This window comes from Ursus maritimus, unplaced genomic scaffold (genome assembly GCF_017311325.1).
Source record: "Ursus maritimus isolate PB19 unplaced genomic scaffold, ASM1731132v1 scaffold_22, whole genome shotgun sequence".
In the NCBI taxonomy this organism is placed as follows: domain Eukaryota; kingdom Metazoa; phylum Chordata; class Mammalia; order Carnivora; family Ursidae; genus Ursus; species Ursus maritimus.
Window position 1 is genome coordinate 23,735,449 of NW_024424675.1, and position 21,909 is coordinate 23,757,357.

A 21,909-nucleotide genomic window follows, 5' to 3' on the forward strand; every position below is an offset into this window, starting at 1 on the left:
AAAATATCCTCTGAAAAACACTGAAAGGCTTATAGGTGACTGTCTTCTCCTTGTGTCTTCACATGGTCTTCTCTGTACATACCTGTGTCCAAATTTCCTCTTTTTATAAGGACACCAGTCATACTGGATTAGGGCCTGCTTATATAACCTTGTTTAATCTTAAATACTTCTTTTAAAGGCCCAATATCCAAATACAGTCACATTCTGAGGTACTAGGGGTTAGAATGTCAACATATGAATTCTGGGGGGACACAATTCAGCCCATAGCAACCACCATATTTTGCTGTCTCCTACCAATGCCACTGAACAAGATGTCAGGGCCCAGCATTGCTATCTGTGTCCTCACTTCCTTTCCCTTGCAGCTGGGAATCTGGTTTAAGCTGCTCATGATTTCTTCCCTCCCCATGGAGAAGTTAACTTTTCTGGGGTGGCTGGAGCACTTATTGTGGCGGGGGACACTGAAGGTTTTCCCAAACTTTCCTTCCTCCCTCTTGGCTCCATGGCTAGAATTACCATGTTACTTATACCAGGAGCCTCTAAGCTGTGTTTTGATTCAGTTCAGTGCTAAGCAGATGGCCCTAAGGAAATAGGACCTAGGACTGACAGATTTGGGTGGACGAAGAGTTGGAGGTGAGGAGCAGAAAGTTCAGAGCAGGGGTCAGCTTTGATGGGGAGCCTGTTGGAAATGGGTTCTACATCCCTGAAAGCTCATTCAGTTGTTCTATCAGTCAGGTAGTCAATTAACAAGCATTTCCCAGGTTACTCTGTGTCAGGCTCTGAGTTTCCAACCAGAATGGATGAAGTACCTCCTCAGCTCAGAGAGCTCCTATTGAGGGGGTGGAGGAAAGGGGAATTTCCAAGAAAAGTATCACATGACAGCAGTAGTACTAGGTACTGTGAGAAACGGGAATAGCAAGGGAGGGAGGGATCTATCCTGGCAGATCAGGGAAAGCTTTTTAGAGGAGGCACAAAGCAAGCTTGTATTGTTCCAATGAGGTTAGAAGAACAGCATCTGGTAAGAGAGAACAGAATTTGCAAAGGCCTGAAGAAGAGATAAAAATTGGGGCACCTGGGTGGCTCAGTCGTTAAGCGTCTGCCTTTGGCTCAGGGCGTGATCCCGGCCTTCTGGGATCGAGCCCCACATTGGGCTCCTCCGCTGGAAGCCTGCTTCTTCTTCTCCCACTCCCCCTGCTTGTGTTCCCTCTCTCGCTGGCTGTCTCTATCTCTGTCAAATAAATAAATAAAATCTTTTTAAAAAATGAAGAAGAGATAAAAATCAACTATGTGCATATACACCTGGATATATGGAAATATATGGAAAACTGCCAAGACTTGCATTAGTGAAATCTTTTACTCTCCAGTGCCTCCCATCACCCTCAGAACTAAACCTCAACCCTCACACTGGCCTTGTCGTCTCTCCATCCTCATCCTCCTGCACCCATACCTCACTTATCCTCAGTTGCTCCTTTACAGTCCTTGGCCTTCTTTTGTTTAGACCTCAGGGTCTTTGCATCTGCCCAAGATGATACAGCTAATAAGCTCTCTGTGTTTCCTTTTCTCCATGTGACCCCATCTCATTTCTCAAGTCGGCCTCCTCAGACAGGCCTTGCCTGACCACCCTGTCTAAAGTAGCTTCCTTTCCTGCAGAGGAAAAATTATATAATCACAGAGTATTTCTTTTTTTTTTTTTTTCTTGTTTATAGTCCTTCTTGCCTGCAGGACAATGACTCCATGAAAGCAAGGATTTTTGTCTTTATGTTCATGGCTGTGTCCCCAGCATCTAGAACAATGTCTAACACAATATGTATGTGAAAAAATATTTTATTTATTTTTTAAGATTTTATTTATTTATTTGAGAGAGAGAGAGAGAGAGAGAGAGAGAGAGAATGAGTAGGGAGAGGGAGAGAGGGAGAAGCAGGCTCCCTGCTGAGCAGGGAGCCTGACGTGGGGCTCAATCTCCGGACTCTGGGATCATGACCTGAGCCAAAGGCAGACACTTATTCAACTGAGCCACCCAGGTGCCCTTGTAATAAATATTTTAAATTACAGTTGAACCAAATGGGTTTGAACAGTGCTGGTGAATTTTTTACAGCACAGTGCTATATATGTATTTTCTCTTATGATTTTCCTTCTTTTTTTAAAGATTTACTTTATTTGTTTGAGAGAGAGTGCACGCGCCAAGCGGGGGGAGGGACAGAGGGGGAGGGAGAGAGAGAATCCCAAGCAGACTCCCCGCTGAGAACCAAGCCTGATTCAGGGCTCGATCTCACAACCCTGAGACCGTGACCTAGCCGAAACCAAAAGTCAGAAGCTTAACCTACTGAACTACCCAGGCGCCCCCTCTCTTTTCTAAATATTTTATTTTTAAGTAATCTCTATACCCCATGTGGTGCTCAAACCTGCAACCCCAAGATCAAGAGTCACATGCTCCACTGACTGAGCCAGCCAGATGCCTCTCTTCCTTATGATTTTCTTAATAACATTTTTCTTTTTTCTAGCTTTATTGTAAGAATACAGTATGTAATACATATAACATACAAAATATTTGTTAACCGACTGTTCATGCTATTGGTCATAGTAGGCTATTAGTGGCTACATCTTGAGGAGTCAAAAGTTATACACAGGATTTTCAACTGTGTGCAAGGTTGGTGCCCCAACCCCCATGTTGTTCAATGTTCAATTCTAATTAAATGAGTGTGAATGTATTAATATATTACTTGAATAATTTTTTTTAAAAGAACGGTTGTATTGAAAAGCTCTTGAAGGGGAGAGATGACGAGAATCTGAGGCCATTGGATCAATGGGGATGTTAAAGGAAAGATAAGCAGGAGGGAACCCTGGCCTCACTCCTGTCAGAGAGGCAATGGAAAGGAGGGTTTAGGGCTTGAGGAGGGCCCTGGGTCTCCAAAGTTCCTAGGAAAGAGGGTGAGGCATACAATCTGGGAAAATGGTAGGTTCTTTGTGGGGGACATTTGCTCAGGGCTTGCTGTGCAAGGATGAATAGGAAGGGGAAGGGGAAGGGGTATAGTGTTGGGGGAGACAGGGGTGATATTTGGGACAAGATGGGGAATTCACCAGTAGAGATGGGCCTTGAGGGCGCCTGAGTGGCTCAGTTGGTTAAGCGACTGCCTTCGGCTCAGGTCATGATCCCAGGGTCCTGGGATCAAGTCCCACATCAGGTTCCCCCTGCTCTGAGGGGAGCCTGCTTCTCCATTTGCCTACCAGTTCCCCCTGCTTGTGCTCTCTCTGTCAAATAAATAAATAAAATCTAAAAATAAAAAAAATAAAAAAGAAATGGGCCTTGAGGGGGTGTGTAGGTGGAGGGTCTGTGAGGCAACTTATCAGGAACAGTGGTTGGAGTGTTCCACAAGGGCAAAGGACCTTTGAACAACAACAAAAAAAACCTTTTTTTTAACTCTTAGTAGTTATGTATTTATTTAGTTAATATGAGAAAATGAAAATTGTGATTTTTATGGTTATTACCTTGGATGAGACTAAAATAGTTATTTAAGAAAAAACAATGAGAACATTCAGAGTCAAACCCATCGTAGTCCAATTGGAGAATTTGACCACATTCATGGGACATCATGATTGAGGGCACCTCCCTGGTTGCCTCTCCCCTCCACACACTCCCCAACTCTTCCTTGTGGCCCAAGTGTACTTCTTTGGAATCACTGTCACATCTTGTAATTAAATAATTTTTAAGATTTAATGTCTGTGTGCTTCCCCCATCCCTAACTCTAAGGGAAAGGAGCCCTGCGTCCTGGAGCTATTATAGGACTTGGTGCATAGTAAACTCTCAATTAGTGGCTCATGGAGCATGAACGATGAAGTGAGAGTGTTGGGGGAGGGGGGTCCCAATAAGCACTGGAGTGTAGAGGGGAATACTTGGGAGACCTGGATAGGCTTTCTACAAGGCTGGGCTGGAGGTTGCTGAGGCGGGTATTGGGGTTTTATTGACAGAAAGTAGTCCCCAGGACCAGGGATGGAGGTCTGTATGAAGAGGAAACGGAGGTTCCCAAATGGTGGAAATGGGGGGTTAAGCAACAGTCATGGGTGAATCTCTGAGATGATGGGGGATTAAGACCAGGCTGAGATGGGAGGCACGTCAGGAGACAGGTGACTCCCAATAGGTAGTGATGGGGCTCACTGTGGTTGGGGACAACACCCGTATGATAAGGAGTGAGAATCAGTATTGCACAACTACGGTAGGGGTCTTGGGTTAGGTGGAAGTCATTATGATGAGGATGGGGAATATAAGTGAGGTTCAGTGGGGTGGGGTCCGGAGCCGACGACCGAGAAAGAATTCTTGAGACGTCTTTGGTGCAAAATGGTGGTTTATTAAAGCACGGGGACAGGACCCGTGGGCAGAAAGAGCTGCTGCCCTGGGGTTGTGAGGAATGGCCCATTATATACCCTCAAGTCGGGAGGGGGTTAGGGAGAGCGTAAGTCTCTAAGGAATTTTGGAAGCAAGGTTTCCAGGACCTTGAGGGGGCTAGCTGTTGTTGGGAAAAGATCACTTATTACTGTCTAATAAAACCTGAGTCATGAGACCCTTCAGATGTATATTGGTGGGCCATATGCTTGGGGGATGATTGCCAATACGTATCTTGGGGGGCTAGAGATAAAGGAAGTTTCCAAAGCAATTTTTATACGTTAAAGTAGACTTACAGGATCTTGGTGGAGGGCAGGGGGTGAGGCTAGGACTGCCTAGAGGAATGTCACCATGCCTGTTTCAAGGACTTGTCAATGGGCTGTAGGTAGTAAGGACTGTTTCTTTGTCCTTTAGGTGCCTGAGGAATGTTGCATACATCCCATGGGGGGGGGGGTTTGCAAGGTGTCAGCTTCTGCTTTGTCCTCAGCTTGCCTTCCGTTCCCTCATCACTTGTGACAGAGTTGGGTGGTCCGGGTTAGGTGGGGGGATACTGTGTGCGGTGGAAATAAGTTCCATGTTGCAGAGCTGGGGGTCTCACATGCAGGGCAGGGGTGGCAGGTCCAGATAATATTAGGGGTCCAATACCCAATTGGGAGGTCCCCTGTGTGTAGCTGGGATGGGGTCAGTGTGCAGAATCGGTGGTTCAAGTGAGACAGGAATGGGGGTCCACATGCCGGTGACTGGGCTGTCCAGGCGGGGCCAGGGGAGCCATGGCTGAATTTCCCGGACTGGGGGGCTCGGCGGCAGCTCCCCAGCGCCCCCTGGCGGCCCTGACTCCGCCACGGTTCCCACAATGCTCACGTAGCCCCGCATCAGCTCTCGAGAGGGTGGCAGCTCCAAGATGGCGCAGACGATTTTCGAGGCCCTGGAGGGTGAGCGGCGGCCGGGCCGGGGGAGGCGGCTGTTCCGCGTCGTGCCCCCTCCCGCCGCGTCCTCGCAGCGCCGGGCCCAGGCCGCGCGGCGGCCGCGGGGCGGAGGGCGCCGGGGCCGGAACAGCCGCGGGGCGGGAGGGGCACGGGAGGGAACAGCCGCGGGAGCCGAGGCCCGGCGGGGGGGGTGGGCACCGGGACCGGAACAGCGGCGGAGATAGGCTCAATGGCGGAGGGCGGGGGCATGAGACCAGAACAGCCGCGGGAGGAGAGGCACGGCGCAGGGGACACAACGGGACAGGAACAGCGAGGAAAGAAAGACGGGGTGGGGGGGGCGGGGGAGCACCGGGGCAGAACAGCCGGGGAGGCATGGCCGGGGCGGAGGGGGGAAAGGCCTTGGACAGGAACAGCGTCAACCGCGAGGGCCTCGGGCCGGCGCGGGAGGGGTTTCCTGGAGGGAACAGCCGGGGAGGCAGCACCGTGGAAGCCAACCCCGCAAGGGCTACGCTGAGGCAGACAGTGGTGCGGGGGCCGGAGAGGCTTGGCAGCTGACGCAGCCTAACTAGGCGTCCTGACCGCGAAGAACTTGAATTGAACTCCAACTGTACCTCAGGTCTTGAGGTAGCTCTCAAAATGAGACCAGGAAAGGATAGGTGATACCTGTGTGCAAGGCCAGGATTCGGTGCTCACAGACACAGACCAAAGAACACTAGGCGCCTATTTTGTGCACCATGCTGGGGTGCAGAGTTTTATACACTCAGACCAAGAAACGATGGGTGTCAATGGTATGCTTGGCTGGCACACAGTGCCCTCGGACGGAAACCTGTAAACACTGGACACCAACTGATAGACCTGTGGTTTGGAGGCTCCTAGCGTGGAAGTGGACCTCAGGCGCAAGGAATTGTGGGCTTTGGAGACAGCACACACTGAAGGCCTCCCTATGCACCTGCTGGGCATGGGTGGGTGGGAAGGGGAGGAGCCTTAGTGACTAGGACCCTATCACAGGGTGGATGCAGGGGGTTCTACAGACCCGAGAATGCGCTTAGAGGGGTGTGATAAGATCAGTGTACACATAATTAGGGTAAAGACTGAAAGTTGGCCAGACCAGTAGTATGTGGCTGAGACTTTGAGTCCCTTAGGACATCTCAGACATGTCCCCTCACTTTTTGGAGGATCAGAGTTCTTACCATAAAATGGGGGTAAACCCTACTGCCATCTGGTGAATTTCAATCTCAGGAATACAGACACAGCCAGACACAATTCCTGCCTCATAGTCCGGGAAGGTGGCACGTGAGGGGATGGAGGCATATAGAAGTTATAGAACAAGCAACTATTGAAATTTTAGAATTATAAGAAAGGTAAACCATAAAAGATTACCTTAGCTGGCATTTAGTGCTGTTATGGGTGTGACGGATGTGGAGGGCCAGGGTCAGCGTGGTTCCCTCTGGGAGACCAATAGAATAGGGTGAGGCCTACTTTGTCTTTAGGTTCCATGGACGTTCTCCATGTTTGAGTTTCCACTACAAGAATGTGTTCATGTATTGAGTGATGAGGACATTAAAAGAAAAATCAGTTCCTAGGACAGTGTGATGCATGCTGAGCTAGGTCAAGGACAGCAGAATTGTGGGGACCCAGAGATGACTCAGGCAGTAGGAACTACATTTGCAAAGCCCTGGGGGAAGAGAGGTCTTCTAGGATTCACCGAAGTTCATGTGAGTGAGGAGCTAGAGATGAGACTTATGAACTTTATCCTGGAATCACTGTGGAGCTGAGAAAGCGTTTTCAGCAGGGGAGCAGCACAATCTGATGTATGTTTTATAAAGTTCACTCAGGCTGCTCTGAAGACACGCTGAAGGGGGCCAGAGTGGCAGCTGGGAGGTGAGTGAAGTAGCTGCAGTTGTCCTGCTGAGAACTGATGGTGGCCTGGGCCAGGGGGACAGCTGTGGGATGGAAGAAAGTGGATCTGAGAGAGGCAGTAGAGGCAGAATAGGCTAGATTTGCTGAAGGACTAGAAATGAGAAGAGGTTGGGGAAAGAATGAAGAGGTGCCCCAGGGGCTGTGGCTGGGTGGACATTGGTGTCTATCCTTGTTGATGAGGTTTACTGGAAGAGGTAAAACTGAGGGGTGAGGGTGACACACTTAGCTTGATCTCAGTTTTAGACAGGCAGCATTTTTTAAAAGACTGTTCTTTTTTACTTTTAGCAGCTTTAGGTTCACAACAAAATTGAAAGGAAGGTACAGATATTTCCTGAATAGCCTCTGACCTCACACATGGCTAGCCTCCCCCATTATCAACATAATTCGCCAGAATGGTACATTAGCTACCACGGATGAATCTACATTGACACATTGTAATCATCCAAAGTCGATGGTCTTTCTTAATGTTCACTCTGGGTGTTGCACATTCTATTGGACAAATGTACAATGACATATATCCATCATTACAATATCATCACAGAATATTTTCACTGCTCTAAAAATCCTCTGTGTTCTGTCTGTTCATCTCTCCCCCAAAACCCCCGGCAGTCATTGATCTTCTGATTGTCTCCATAGTTTTGACAAGCAGTATTTTTTGAATCAAAATTAAAAAAATTTTTTTTTAAGATTTTATGTATTTATTTGACAGACAGAGAGCACACAAGTAGGGGGAGCAGCAGGCAGAGGCAGAGGGAGAGGAAGAGGCAGGCTCCCGATGTGGGGCTTGATCCCAGGAGCCCGGGATCATGACCTGAGCCAAAGGCAGAAGCTTAACTGACTGAGCCACCAAGGCACCCTTTGCATCAAATTTTTTATTTTGAAATCGTTGTTTTTTTCTGTAGATTCATATATACCCTTTACCTAGTTTCCCTCAAGGTAATATTGTGAAAGACTGTTTTATATTACAACACACAGAACAGTTCCATCACTGTAAGAGGCTGCCCTTTGATAGCCACACCCTCCTCCTTCTCCTCGGCCTGCCATCCCTGATGTCTGTCAACCACTAATCTGTTCTCTAGTTCTAAAATTTGTCATTTCAAGAATGTCGTGTAAATGGAATCATATAGTATATGACCTTTGAAGTTGGCTTTTTCCCACCTATCATAACTCCCTGGAGATTCACCCAAGTTATTGTGCATATCAGCAGTTCGTTCCTTTTTATTACTGAATTGTAGTCCGTGGTATGGATGTACCACAGTTTATTCACTCATTGGAGAACATCTGAGTTGTTTCCAGTTTCTTACTATTATGAATAAAACTGCTGTGAACGCTCATGTGCAGATTTGCATACAAATGCTAATCTACTCACAATTTTGCCTAAAATAGTAGAAGATTTACTGAAGCTCATCCAGGGGAGCAAGCCCCAGGTTTGGGACTCTAGATTTTGGGGAGAACTAAACAGGAGGTGTGTCAGTCTGCGCAGGGAGAGGAGAGAGAATCCAGACTAAAGGAACCTTTCAAAATAGAAACATTTAGGGGATGGACAGAAGAGAGCAGAGCAGGCTGGGAAGGAGTGAGCAGAGCGGGGGGAGAAGACCCAGGAGGGAGGTATCCTAGAGCCAGAGAAGGGAGTGTCTCAGGAGGGAATGTACGATACTGCCAGGTGTTCTTTGGTGATTTTGGTGGAATGCTGAGGGGTTAAGCCGCATAAAGTCGGTAGAGGAGGATTGGGAGGTGGGTAGAGGAGATAGAGGGATGCTTCATGTTGAAGGGAGAGAGATAGGAACATGGGTTCAAGAGAGGGCATTCTAGAGCAAACTGAGCATGCGTAGCTGTTGATGGGAAGGAGAGGTTGCAGGCATACTGTGAAGAAAGGGACCAGTTGGTGGAGAGTGGTTTCTGAGGGAGGGGTTGGAGGGAAGAGCTGGACTCAGGAGAGACACAGCATGCCTTGTGACAAGAGAAAATATGAATTCACTTCGGCTGCAGCAACTTATGGTTCTAATTTGCATTGCCTTTAGAAGCTGGAGCAGGTGTCCAGGTAAAAGCTGAGAGGTTGGAAGCAGAGCATTGGCTGTGAGGACAGAGAGAAGGAGGCACCCTCTGGGTGTTTTGGGAGGGAGGCAATGTGCTTTGGTGGCCACTTAGATGCGAGGAGGCCTAGCCTCCAGCTGGTGATATGGCTAGACAGTGTACTACTATGAACCTCAGCAGTGTGGCAGCTGATTGGAAAACGCGGAAGTCCTCAGCTTCTCATGGGTGCCCCGACCATAAATTCAAATTACACTGTTTACTGAGGAACTGAAAAGAGAAATACACGTTGGAAAACAGCAGAAGTAAGGATGCCCAAGTGCAAACAAATTTGTGGGATTTGTGGGGTAGGATGGGGAAGACTCAGTAACACGATCTGTGGAGGGGCTTATGATTTAGGATCAGACTGTTCCCCGAAGAAGAAAGAAGCCCAATCTAGCAGTGGCTTAAACAGGGTGGAAGTTTATTTCTCTCGTATGAGAGTCCAGAGGAAGACAGTCCAGAGTGCCAAGGGTGGCTGTGTTCTACAACGTTCTCAGAGGCCCAGGATCTTTCTGGCTTTTGCCCTGCAATCCCTAGGGTATGGCCCTTATTTTATGATTTGGGATGGTGGCTGGACTTCCCACTATCACATTCTTGTTGTAGGAAGCAGGACGGAGGATGGGCCAAAAAAGGGGCATCACATGCCAGGCAGTTTTTTTTTTTTTTTTTTTAAGATTTTTATTTATTTATTCGACAGAGAGAGAGACAGCCAGCAAGAGAGGGAACACAAGCAGGGGGAATGGGAGAGGAAGAAGCAGGCTCATAGCGGAAGAGCCTGACGTGGGGCTCGATCCCAGAACTCCAGGATCATGCCCTGAGCCGAAGGCAAACGCTTAACCGCTGTGCCACCCAGGCGCCCCACATGCCAGGCAGTTTTAAGAAAAAACTTCACAGATACTGCCATAGAACACCTTTCCTTAAATCCCATTGTCCAGAATTTAGACATTCCCTAGCTGCAAGAGCAGCTGGGAAATGTAATCCTTATTGTGGGGCCATATTTTCAGCCAAAAGTCTTGGGTTCTATGGCAGTGGAAGTAGGAGAGAATGTATATTGGGGCACAGCCAGCTGTCTTTGCCACAGAGGGCTTGTGTTGGGCCTGGCTCATAAGGAGGAAGTCAGAGGCTCCATTTCTTTTTTCAGGAATGGACAATCAGACCGTCCTGGCAGTCCAGTCATTGTTGGATGGCCAAGGAGCGGTCCCTGATCCAACAGGCCAGAGTGTCAGTGCACCTCCCGCTATCCAGCCACTGGGTGAGTATCTGCTCAGGGTCTCCAGTGGGAAGGGTGGGTAGCTCCTTGTGAAAAACAGGTGAGGCTCATGAGGGGATATGAGAGTGAATTGCCTACTGGGGTGCCCAGGATACCGTCTGGTGTCTGAACCCTCTCCCCTTCCTCCCAGCCTGGGTCTTCAGGCTCATGCTTTTCTCAGATTAGCAACGAGGGCACACTTTCTCAATCACTTAGTGAATTTGAGGATTGTGACATAGGGAATGGCTAGGAGCTTAGTAATGCTTGTACCTTTGACCCAAAAGTTATTTCTCAGCCTCCCCTCTATGAAAAGCACAGGCTGAACCTGAATCTCCAGTTTCCAGGCCAGGCCCCTGAGACACAGAGAAGGCAAGGAACTTTAGAGCCCTGCGTGAGTCTGTGTATTCATTTATTCATTCCACAAACATGTTTGAATACTTGGGAACCATTCTAGGCACAGAGAGATACCCACCTGGGTTTGAATCCTTATTCCCATAGTTCCTGGCTCTATGACCTTGGGCAAGTAAGTTAACTTCTCTATGCCTCAGTTTCTACATCTGTAAAACGAGGATAATATCTTACCTCGTAGAAACCTTGTGGGGATACTTGGGACTCACTTGCAGCTGTTTTGTAAATAAGGAACACAAGTTTCTTGTAGTTTGTACAGATGAATGCTTATTTCTCTTACACGAAGTCCTGATGTGCGTTTGGGGTGGGTATGGTGAGACTCAGGCCCTTTCTTTCTTATGGTTCTAATGCCCTCTACCTGCCGTCCAGGTCGGCTGCTCCAGGTTTCCACTTTCATTTCCACATTCTAGTCAACGTGAAGGGAAGAAAGAACAAAGTGGAAGTCATACACCTTCCTTTTATTTATTTTTTATTATTTTAAAATATTTTATTTATTTATTTGAGAGAGAGAGCGCGAGCATGAGTGGGGTGAGGGGCAGAGGGAGAAGCCGACTCACTGTTGAGCAAGGAGCTTGATGTGGGGCTCGATCCCAGGACCCCAGGATCATGACCTGAGCCGAAGGGTAAGGCTTAACTGACTGAGCCACCCAGGCACCCCTATATGCCTTCCTTGTAAAAGGAAGTTACATAGACAGTATACTTCTGCTCTCACCTATTGGTCAGAATTCAGTCGCATGACATGTCTAGCTGCAAAGGCTGGGAGATACAGTCTTTAGTTAGACGGTCATGTTTCCCACTATTGCTGTCTAAGAAGGAAGAGTGGATGTTGAATGACAAATAGACATTTCTGCCACAATGTGTCAAGTACTTGGTGCAGTGCATGGCCCGTGATAGACCCTCAGTGGGGAGTGTCCGCTATAGCTAATCATTCACTGTGTTTTTCACTCATTCAGCAAATATCCATCGAGGGCCTATGTACCCAGAAGATATTGCAGTTATGATAATAAGTAAGACTCTTTTCCTCCCTTTCGGGGGACTCACTGTCTGGTGGTGCTGGGAAAAGTGTGATATGAGCGATGCACCCAACCGAAGGAACTGTAACGACTACCTTTAGGAAGGCTTCCTGAAGGAAGTGACATCTGAGCAGAGTCTAGCAGAGCTGTTCTGAGAGAAGCAGCTTGCAGGGGGAATAGGGGATGCAGAGACATAGAAGATCACGTAGCCCATTTGGGGACTGATGAACAAATTCAGGCAGGGTAAATATTCTCAGCTTTGAAGCATACCCGCTCTACTACTTCCTGAGTTCTAATTTTTCGATGCCTGGGTAGACATGGCTGGATATTCCTGCAGGTGCCTACGTGGTTTTGAAATCTCCTTTTGGAAGCACAAAGTTAGCAGTTGACACGGGCACACTGAATCACAGATTGCTGTTGGTTTGGCCATGCCTGTGGTCCAGCCACAGGTTTTCTCCCATCTCTCACTTACCTTGCTTTTTATCATTGTTCCTCTCCCTCTGCTTCCATGTGGGTGTGACCCCTAGATGACGAGGATGTCTTTCTCTGTGGGAAATGTAAGAAGCAGTTCAACTCGCTGCCAGCATTTATGACCCACAAGCGGGAACAGTGCCAGGGGAATGCTCCGCCCCTGGCCACAGTCTCATTGGCCACTAACAGCATCTACACGCCTTCGGCAGCCCCCACGGCAGTCCAGCAGGCCCCACCTCCTGCCAATCGCCAGGTATTCATTCCTTTGTGTGTTCATTCATTCATTCATTCAAGTCTTTTTTGAGCACACACACTGTGTAGGCTCTGTGATGGACAAATGTTCCAAATCACTGCCCTCATGGAGGTGGGTGAGATAGTACCCAAACATATATGTAGAGATATACTTTTTTCAGGATGTTAAAGTGCAGAGAGATGGGGATGCCAAGACAAGGATGGGAGGTTTTGCCATTTTGTATATGTGCTTGGGGAAGAGCTCTGTGAAGAGGTGACCTATGAGCAGAGACCTAAGGTAATGAGGGAATGAGTCATGCTGCTAGTTTGGGAAAAGGCCATGGGGTAGGAGTGTGCTGGATTTATTCCAGGACCAGCAAGGAAGTGAGTGTGGCTGGAGCTGAGTGAGTGAGGAAGAGGGTGGGAGATGATAAGGTCAGACAGGCATCAGGGGAACCTGGCGAGCATGTGGGCCTGGTGGGCTTTTACTCTGAGTGAGATGGGAGCCTTTGGAAGGTTTTGAACAGAAGAGGAACATAGTCTGATTTACACATAAACTAGACTACTCTGGCTGCTGTACAGAGAATAGATTTTGGTGGGAGTCAAAGAGAAACCCAGGAAAGCCATTAGGTTGTACCCAGGAGCTGTTGTACCAGTGCAGGCAGTAAGTGGTGGAGGCTTGACCGGAATGGTGGCAGTAGAGGTGGAGAGAAGGGATGAGATTTTGGAAATGTTTTGAAGGCAGAGCCAGTAGAGCTTGTGGGTGGCTTGGATGTGAGGTGTCAGATCAGGAGGAGTCAAGGGGGATCCACTGCAGGGGTGGCGTTGCCATTTACTGAAGTGGGGAAAACAGCAAGAAGAAGATTTGAGAGGGAAGTCAGGAGTTCAACTGGTCATGCTGGGTTTGAGATACCCGTTGGACCTTTAAGTGGAGGTGGTAAGATGCAGACAGATCTACAAGTCTGGAGGTCAGGGGAGAGCAGAGACACCCTGGGTCAGGGGCTCGTAGAGGGATTAAAGAATCCTCATAAAGGAAGCTGGACATGTCTCAGGACGCCAGGTCAAGGGGTCACATTTCCTTCTGGCTTCCTCTTGTCTCCTTATTCCTTTAAAACATTTTCTCCATCCACTGTATAGACATAATTCTTGCTGTCAGAATAAAAACATTCACCCCAGATCCATAGGACTTGTACACTGATACTTCTCAGGCTGCCATAGACCTCTCCTAACACAGAGCATGGTGATTCCCACAGGAATTATGTAGTGCTATTGTTTTAGAAATTTTGAAGTAAAGAGTATATAATCTGCATGTTATTATGCTATGACTGTATTGTATTTTTTACTCCGTTTCCCCTTTGAAGGACACCAAGGCTATTTCCAGTTATTCACTATTAGAAATAAAGCTGTAGAGAATACTCTTGTTCATGGGCTCCCTGTGGACATGCGTGAGTGTTCCTCGAGGAGAGATACCAGAAAGTATTATTGCTGGGTCATGGGGTATTTCTCTTACAGAGAGGTGTGGCTTCGTCTCATTTCATAGATAAAGAAATGGAAATTCTGAAAGGTGGAGTGACTTGCCCAGGGTCACACAGCAGGGAGAAGTAGAGGTGGAAATGAAACACAGGTCTGGGGAATTCCAGAGCCCAAGTCATTTCCATCATGCCCTGTTTCCTTCCAGAGCCTCAGACATTTCTCTTCTCTTCCCTTCCCTTCTCTCTCTCTTTCTCCCCCTCTCTCTCTCATTCACACTACCCAGATCTCCACGTACATTACAGTGCCCCCATCCCCGCTGATCCAGACCCTGGTGCAGGGGAACATCTTGGTGAGTGATGATGTGCTCATGTCTGCCATGTCGGCCTTCACATCCCTGGACCAGCCCATGCCCCAGGGCCCCCCGCCAGTGCAGGTAAGGAGGGGGCTGGCTTTTCCTAGGGTCTTAATTCCAGGCCTGTATGTTGACAGCTGTGGATTTGGACCCTTGTAGAAAGAAGAGTGGTTGGCCTCAGCTCTCTCATGTTGAAGAGAGACTGTCAGTCTCCCCTTGGTCTGTCCTGCTGTGGGTAGGGAAGCAGTCACTTCAGTTGGGACCTAGAACATGACTTTGGGGTTTCACTGCCACAGTCTGGGTATTTTGACTCCTATTTTTACTCTCTCTCTCTCTCTCTTTTTTTAATGAGTGTGCTCCATGCCCAACATGGGGCTTGAACTCATAACCCCACAGCCCCAAGATCAAGAGGCACATGCTGTACCGACTGAGCCAGCCAGACACGCTTCCTATTTTTATTCTTTTTTTTAAAAGATTTATTTATTTGAGAGAATGAGCACAGGTGTGTGCACAGGGGGTGGTGTGGGGAGAAGGGGGCCAGAGGGAGAGGGAGACAGAAAATCTCAAGCAGACTCCCCGCTGAGCACAGAGCCCCAAAGAGGCTCAATCCCATGACCCTGAGATCATGACCTGAGCCTAAATCAGGAGTCGGATGCCTTACCAACTGTGCCACCCGGGTGCCCCCTCCTATTTTTATTCTTAACAGAAGTGTTCCAGTCCATTGGAAAACATTAGAAAATACACAGTAGAAAAGTAAAAACAAAGTTTAATTACTCATAATCAGGAACCTAGAGAGACATGGCAACTGGCAACAACGTGCGATTCTATTTTTGTTTCTTGTTTTTTTTCGTTTTTTGCCTGTATGTCCCACTCCCCTTCACCCGTTTTGGCCACCCTTCCCCCCGGCAATATACAATTCTTGGTCGGATCTTGGATTCAGGGGGGAAAGAATCTAAAGGCATTATTGGGACACTTTGGGAAAATGAGAATAGGAGGAACTTGAATATTTTAGATAATAGTAGTGTATCAACATGCAATTTCCTGAGTGTGATTGTCAAATTGTGGTTCTACGGGAGAATATCCTGTTCTTAGGAGGTGTATCCGAATACAGTATTGAAGAACAGAGTGTTACGATGTGTGCAGCTAACTACTAAGTGGCTTGCTAAAACAGATAGAAGCCTGTGTGTACGTACATAGATAACACATACACACACGCATATGCATATTACAGATGTGGCAAAATGGTAACAGCTGGTAAATTAGATGCAGTATAAAGACTGATCAGTGTTTTGTTTTTTTTTTTTAAGTAATCTCTATACCCATGTGGAGCTTGAACTCATGACCCTGAGATCAAGAGTCACATGTTCTACTCACTGAGCCAGCCAGGGGCCCCTGATTACTGTATTCTTTTTGCAGCCTTTCTGTAGGTTTGAGACTTTTCAGAATAAAAGTTGGGGGGCACCTGCCAAATTTTTCCCCAAATATGTTTGACTGTGGAACCCAAGGAACAGCAGTTAAGAGGAACATCCTTTGTGACATACTGATCACCATCATTTTTTTTTAAATAAGATTTTTGCCTAATGTGGGCCTTGAACTCACGACCCAGAGATCAAGAGTTGCATGTTCTACCAGCTAAGCCAGCCAGGCACCTGTGATTACTAACATTTTAATAGCTGTAGAAGATTCCATTGTGTGGATGGACCATCCTCTGTATAGCCAGCCTTCTGTTAACAGACACTCAGATCATTGCCATTTTTTGCTGTTGTAAAAACTACTGGGTAACCATCCATGTACACATATCTTTGCCCACCTGCTTAATTATATTTTTGTGGAATAAATTTCTAGAAGTCAGTGGCTGCATTTCAGGGGTCCACAGCCACCCACACATACGGTGACTCTCGAGAAAGACTCCTAGGACCCGGGATAGTTGTACTCACAGCTGTGGTTTATTCCTGACAAAGGGTACACAGCAGGATCAGCAAGGGGGAAAGACATCAGCTGGAGTCTGGAGAAATCCAGACATAGGTTTCTACTGTTCCTCCTCTTGGAGCAATGGGGAGAGATGGCACAAAACACTTTTTCCGCCAGCAGTGAAGAGCAGCAATCTGTATGCATGTTTCTGCCCAGGAGGTGTACCCAGGATTCTAGGCTCAGGGCTTTTCTTGGGGATTGGCATGTAGGTGCCACGGTGAGCAAAATTCCAGACTCTTAGAAGGAAAGGAGGGTGTTCACCACAGGTCACATGGTCCATACAAACAATCTAGGTGACCTGGTACAGACTGGTCAGTGCCCCGGATGAGCAAAACAGCCTTATTGGTCATAGGCAACCTTCCACAAGGCAGGTTCTCAGAGGCCATTCAAGAGCTGGTCCCACAAACAAGCCCTCCTAAGACAGCAATACTGGGGCTGTAGGTCAACTCAGTTGTATCCAAGCTGGGCCATTTTTGTCGGCTTTCCTAGAGTAAAGGGATAATGGCACCTGGCTGATGCTTCTTCTGTATTCTTCCATGACTGTGTTGCCATGCCTCCCGTCAGCCCTGTCTTCTGAGCTGCCTTGTGAGGGGCTCTTCTTTCCACGTGCCTGGCTAAGACAAATGTCCTTCCTCACTGATAACAAGACAGCTGATATCAAGAGGGTGTGACACTTTGATTCTCTCTTCTGATTTCAGAGCAGCCTGAACATGCATTCTGCACCCAGCTACCTCACCCAGCCTCCGCCACCTCCTCCACCCCCTCCGCCACTGCCCCCACCCCCACCACCCCAGCCCCCCCCACCCCCACCCCAGAGCTTGGGCCCCCCTGGGCGTCCCAACCCTGGCGGAAATGGCGTGGTGGAGGTATACAGTGCCACAGCACCCCTGGCTGGGAGTGGCACCGTGGAGATCCAGGCACTGGGAATGCAGCCTTACCCACCCCTGGAGGTGAGCAGAGGTCGGGGTTTGGGAGCGGAAGGGAGAAGCTGGTTATGGTTATCATGGGTAGCCTGGACCTTTCCCGAGCACCAACTGTGTGCCAGGCACTGTGCCAGAGGTATCGTGGGAGACAAAACCAGATCAAGGGGGTATCCACGTCATGGGAGAGAAGGACGTTGATCAAGCCATCATACCTATAAAGGTAAAATGCAAACCATGAGAAGGTGGTCTGAGGTAGAAGTTATAGCAGAAATACAAGCTACCCTCAGGGAGTGCTCAGAACATTCAGAGAACACCAGTGTTTTAGGGAGAAGATTCCAAAAAATTATCTTTGTCGAAGTCTCTTACATTTTTAAAAAATTTATTTATTTTATTTTATTTATTTGGTGGGGGGAGAGCATGGGGAAGGGGTAGAAGGAGAAGGAGAGGATCTCAAGCAGACTCCATGCTGAGCACAGAGCCCAACACAAGGCTTGATCCCCACAACCTCTGAGATCATGACCTGAGCCATAATCAAGAGTCAGATGCCCAAACAACTGAGCCACCCAGGCGCCCCAGTCTCTTACATTTTTAACAAGCTAGATATATGGGTTAGCTATGGCTGTGTAAGAAGTTTCCACAGAACCTCGGTGGTATATGGGAAAATGTATTTATTGTTCTTGCACCTACATGGCTTGCCGATCTTGGCTGGGCTCTCCCAGGTATCTGGAGATGGCAGCTGTCAGCTGCTGTAGGATGGCCTGGGCTGGGATGAGTTAGGTGACCCAGCTGTGCTCCAGGGCATCCCTCATCCTCCAGTGGGCTAGCCAGGCGCCCGCTCACAGAAACAGTGGAGGTGCGGTCACGGAAGCAGAAATGCTTGTGGCCTTTTGGAGTTTAGGCTTTTGACCGGATCTCTTCCGTTGGCCAAAGTAGGTCACAAGGCCAACTTAGATTTAAGGAGTAGGGAAACAGATGCCACATCTCGATGGGGAAAGCTGCAAAATCACACTGTGGAGGACACGGATATTGGGAGGGGTAGAGAATTGAAGCCACGAAGCAGTCCGTGTACCCTATGTGCCCCACTCATTTCCTGCTACAAGCTCAAGGTGCTCAGAGTTCAGAACCTGCCCTGACCCCGGTGCTAGGGGGCGCGGTTCTGACAGCAAGAGCCTGCCTGCACTTGAGGTCACATTAACCCCCACTCACCTTACAGTCTGGCCATACAGACATTCTATGTTTAGAGAGCATGGTTTTCTCTAAAGAGAACCAGACCAGTGGGGAAATCCTACCACCAGCCACGTGATGTTATGAGAGCCTACAGGGGATTTATCCTAGCTGAGGCAATAGAGCAAGCTTCCCTGTGTTGAGTTAAAAAAAACAAATTAAGTCAATGAGATGCTGAGAGGAAGATGCTGGCCTGGGAGGCAGAGGGCACCGGAGCAGGGAGAGCTGCTCTTGTTTGTTTTCCATGTGGACGAGGGTGCTCTTTGAGGGCAGAGCCTGAGTCGTCTTTGATTTGGCGTCCTTAGCCCCTAGCAGAGTCCCTGGCCTCTGGTGCACCTATAGGAGGTGTCTGAAATAGGGCCCTCTGACCTCAGTCTCCTCTCCTCTGAAATGGGAACTCTCCTTGTAGAGCTGTTGAGGTTAGAGAGAGCAAACCCAGCGGCAGTCACATAATTGCTCAGTAATGACTTGCGTGATGGGTGAATTCATCTATGTGATATTGATTGAGCGCTGTAGTGGTCAGGAAAATAGGGACCACTCTAGGTATTTCTGGAGAAGGGATTTAATGCAGGAGGTCAGATGCTGCATTAAAGCCACAAAGGTGGCTTCGGGAGGGCTAGATGGAGCAAAAGGTGAGTTGATGGGTGCTACTGGTTTTCAGGTGCACTGTTGTTGCTTGGCCCAGAAGGCCAGGATGCTCCTGCCGTGCCCAGAGGTGGGGAAGCTGTAGGATTCTGTTGCTGTGCTGCCGTCCTCGAGGCTGGTGGTCAGGAGGGGGATGTAGCGTTCAGCCAGCCACTGCAAAATTAGTATGGCACACCTTCCTGTCTCCCGCCACCGCTGCCAGAGGAAAGCAGTTTCTACCTTCCTCTGCCTTCCAGATCTCATGCAGGTCCTTCTCGTGGGCAGAACCTAATCTGTACTCATAGCCTTGCCAGCAAGGACATCTGGAGAATGTGCACATCAGGGGAGAGCATGGAAGGGTGTAGGAATGGTGCCAAAGGCCAACAGATGAAATCTAGCAGAAGCACCTGTTCCAATGGAGCCGTATCAGATGCCCAGTACCTGCATCCGCAATAGTCTCTATCCATGACGGTGACTCTTCTGGCTCCTGGACCCTATTCCGATGTTGGGAACCCCCCCCCCAACCAGTGCCAAGCAATTCCCAGACACCAGCACAGTGTCCAAGAATTCCAACTCCATTCTGACACTATCTACCCAGAGATAACCGCAGATCCCACAGGTTAAGGGTTCAGTCCCACAAGATTGCCCTCACCCCCACTTTAGCCAGTTGCAAGCAGCCTGTGCTTCTGACGGACAGGCAGCAGATTGGCGATTCCAGCGACCTCCTCCCTAGGGTCTGTTAATTTGCTAGAGCAGCTCATAGAGCTCAGAACATTTACATTTACCAGTTTATTAAAGGATATAATAAAGGATACGAAACAACAGCCCAGTGCATAGGGGAGGTGTGGGGAAAGGGACACGGAGCTTCTGTGTGCCACTTACCCCACATCTCCCTGTGTTCATCAGCCTGGAAGCTGTCCAAACCCAGTCCCTTGGAGTTTTTGTGGAGGCTTCATTGTGTAATCATGATTAAGTCATTGGCTCTGGCTGATTCAACCTCCAGCCCTTCTTCACTCCCCAGAGGCAGGAGGATGGGACTGAACGTTCCAACCCATCAGTCGCACGGTTGGTCCTCTCAGCAGCCAGCCTGCCCTTGGATCAGGGCCAAAAGTCAGTTTCATTAATAATAAAAAAAATAATAAGACACCCATTTCACTTTTATGGCTCTGAAGCATTTCCAGGATCTGTGGATGAAGACCAGATATATCTGACAAATACATTTTGGTCGTCTGAATGGACAAGTATATGTTTTTTATGTATCGTTGTATTATAATATATAAATGAATTCACTGATTCAACAAATACTTACTGAATGCCTACTCTGTGCCAAGGATTACTCCAGGCTTGGGAATAGTGCAATAAACAAAAGCAGACCAAAAGTCCCTGCCTTCGTGGAACTAGGCAGATAATGGAGAAGTAAGTAAGACACACAATTTATTAGATAATGATAAGTCTACAAAGGAAAAAAAAAAAAAGCAGAGAAGGATAGGAAGTGAAGTTTTGGTTAGGCCAGCCTGGAAAAACCAATGAATGATTGTAAATCGTTGAATTAATGCATTCTTCACGATGCCCCAGTGTCATGATGTAAACTTAGTGTTCACTAGGTTTGAGTGGCTCAAAAGTCATTGGTGTGAATGAATTTCTTGTGGCTTCAGTGTCAGTTCTCAGCTGAGAGATGCCTGCTGGGGTGGCATCGGGCAGGATCGGTTAGGAAGTGGGGTTGCTGGTGAGGGCACAAACCTGCTGACTTCCTGGTCCTCCTGTGCTAACAAACTACTACTACTGCCAAGAATGCAATGACAGCAGCTAATGTTTATCGAGTATTTACTGTATGCCACGCACCGTTCTAGGCTCTTTACTTGTTAACTCATTTAATCCTCACCACAACCAGGGAGAGGAGTACTCTGGTTATCCCCATTTTACAGATATGGAACTGAGAGATGTTGAAAGACTTGTCCAAGATCACTTAGATGATAAGGGGCAGAGTCAGGATTTGAACCCAGACTGCCTGGCTCCAAAGCTGCGTCTAACCTCCTGGCTCCATGAAGTTCTACAGGGTGTTGGGAGTGACTGAGCTGACTGAGCCAGATGGAGGGGTTAGGATCGTGATCCTGGCTGAGATTAGCCAGGGCCACAGTGAGGGTCCCCCTGGCTGGTATAGCTCTTTTCTGTCCTTCCCAGTCCTCCTTCCCTCACTGTGCTGTCCTTCTAGGTGCCAAACCAGTGTGTGGAGGCTTCAGTATACCCCACCCCTCCTGTGTACAGCCCCGGCAAACAGGGATTCAAACCAAAAGGACCAAACCCGGCTGCCCCCATGACCAGCGCCACAGGGGGCACAGTGGCCACCTTTGACTCCCCACCAACGCTGAAGACCCGACGGGCCAAAGGTGCCAGTGGACTCCCAGAAGGTGGGCCTGCAGCCTGCCAGAGGCATCTTTCGTCAGCATTCTCCTATCCATAAGGCTGCTTAGTTCTTGTCTTCCCTTTTATGATGGTTAGGATGAAGTGTGCTTGCATGTAGTGGAAAATCCAAAATAAGAATGACTTTAAAATGATTGGAATTTTATTTTTCTCCTGTGCAAAACAAGGCCAGTGACAGGCAATTGGGAAATTGTGTGCTTATATGGTCATCGGGCACTCACATTTCCTCTTTCTGCTCTGCTACCCCTAGGGCAT

At 48.3% G+C, this 21,909-nt stretch overlaps 1 protein-coding gene across 4 annotated transcripts in view; it reads left to right on the forward strand.

Annotated features, from left to right (window-relative positions):
- Positions 1–4,848: 4,848 nt before the first annotated feature.
- ZNF341 (zinc finger protein 341) overlaps positions 4,849–21,909 on the forward strand; it is a 42,528-nt gene continuing 25,467 nt past the window's right edge. Inside the window, exons 1-6 of one of the 4 annotated variants that reach the window (XM_040638180.1) lie at positions 5,235–5,307; positions 10,436–10,546; positions 12,492–12,688; positions 14,423–14,572; positions 17,161–17,412; positions 21,446–21,641. In XM_040638180.1, the coding sequence (XP_040494114.1) occupies positions 5,277–5,307; positions 10,436–10,546; positions 12,492–12,688; positions 14,423–14,572; positions 17,161–17,412; positions 21,446–21,641 (937 nt within the window). In that variant the 5' untranslated portion in view covers positions 5,235–5,276. Of the gene's footprint in view, positions 5,308–10,120; positions 10,547–12,491; positions 12,689–14,422; positions 14,573–17,160; positions 17,413–21,445; positions 21,642–21,909 lie in introns of those variants that run through there. The other 3 variants (XM_040638181.1, XM_040638179.1, XM_040638182.1) reach the window with 3 other exon arrangements.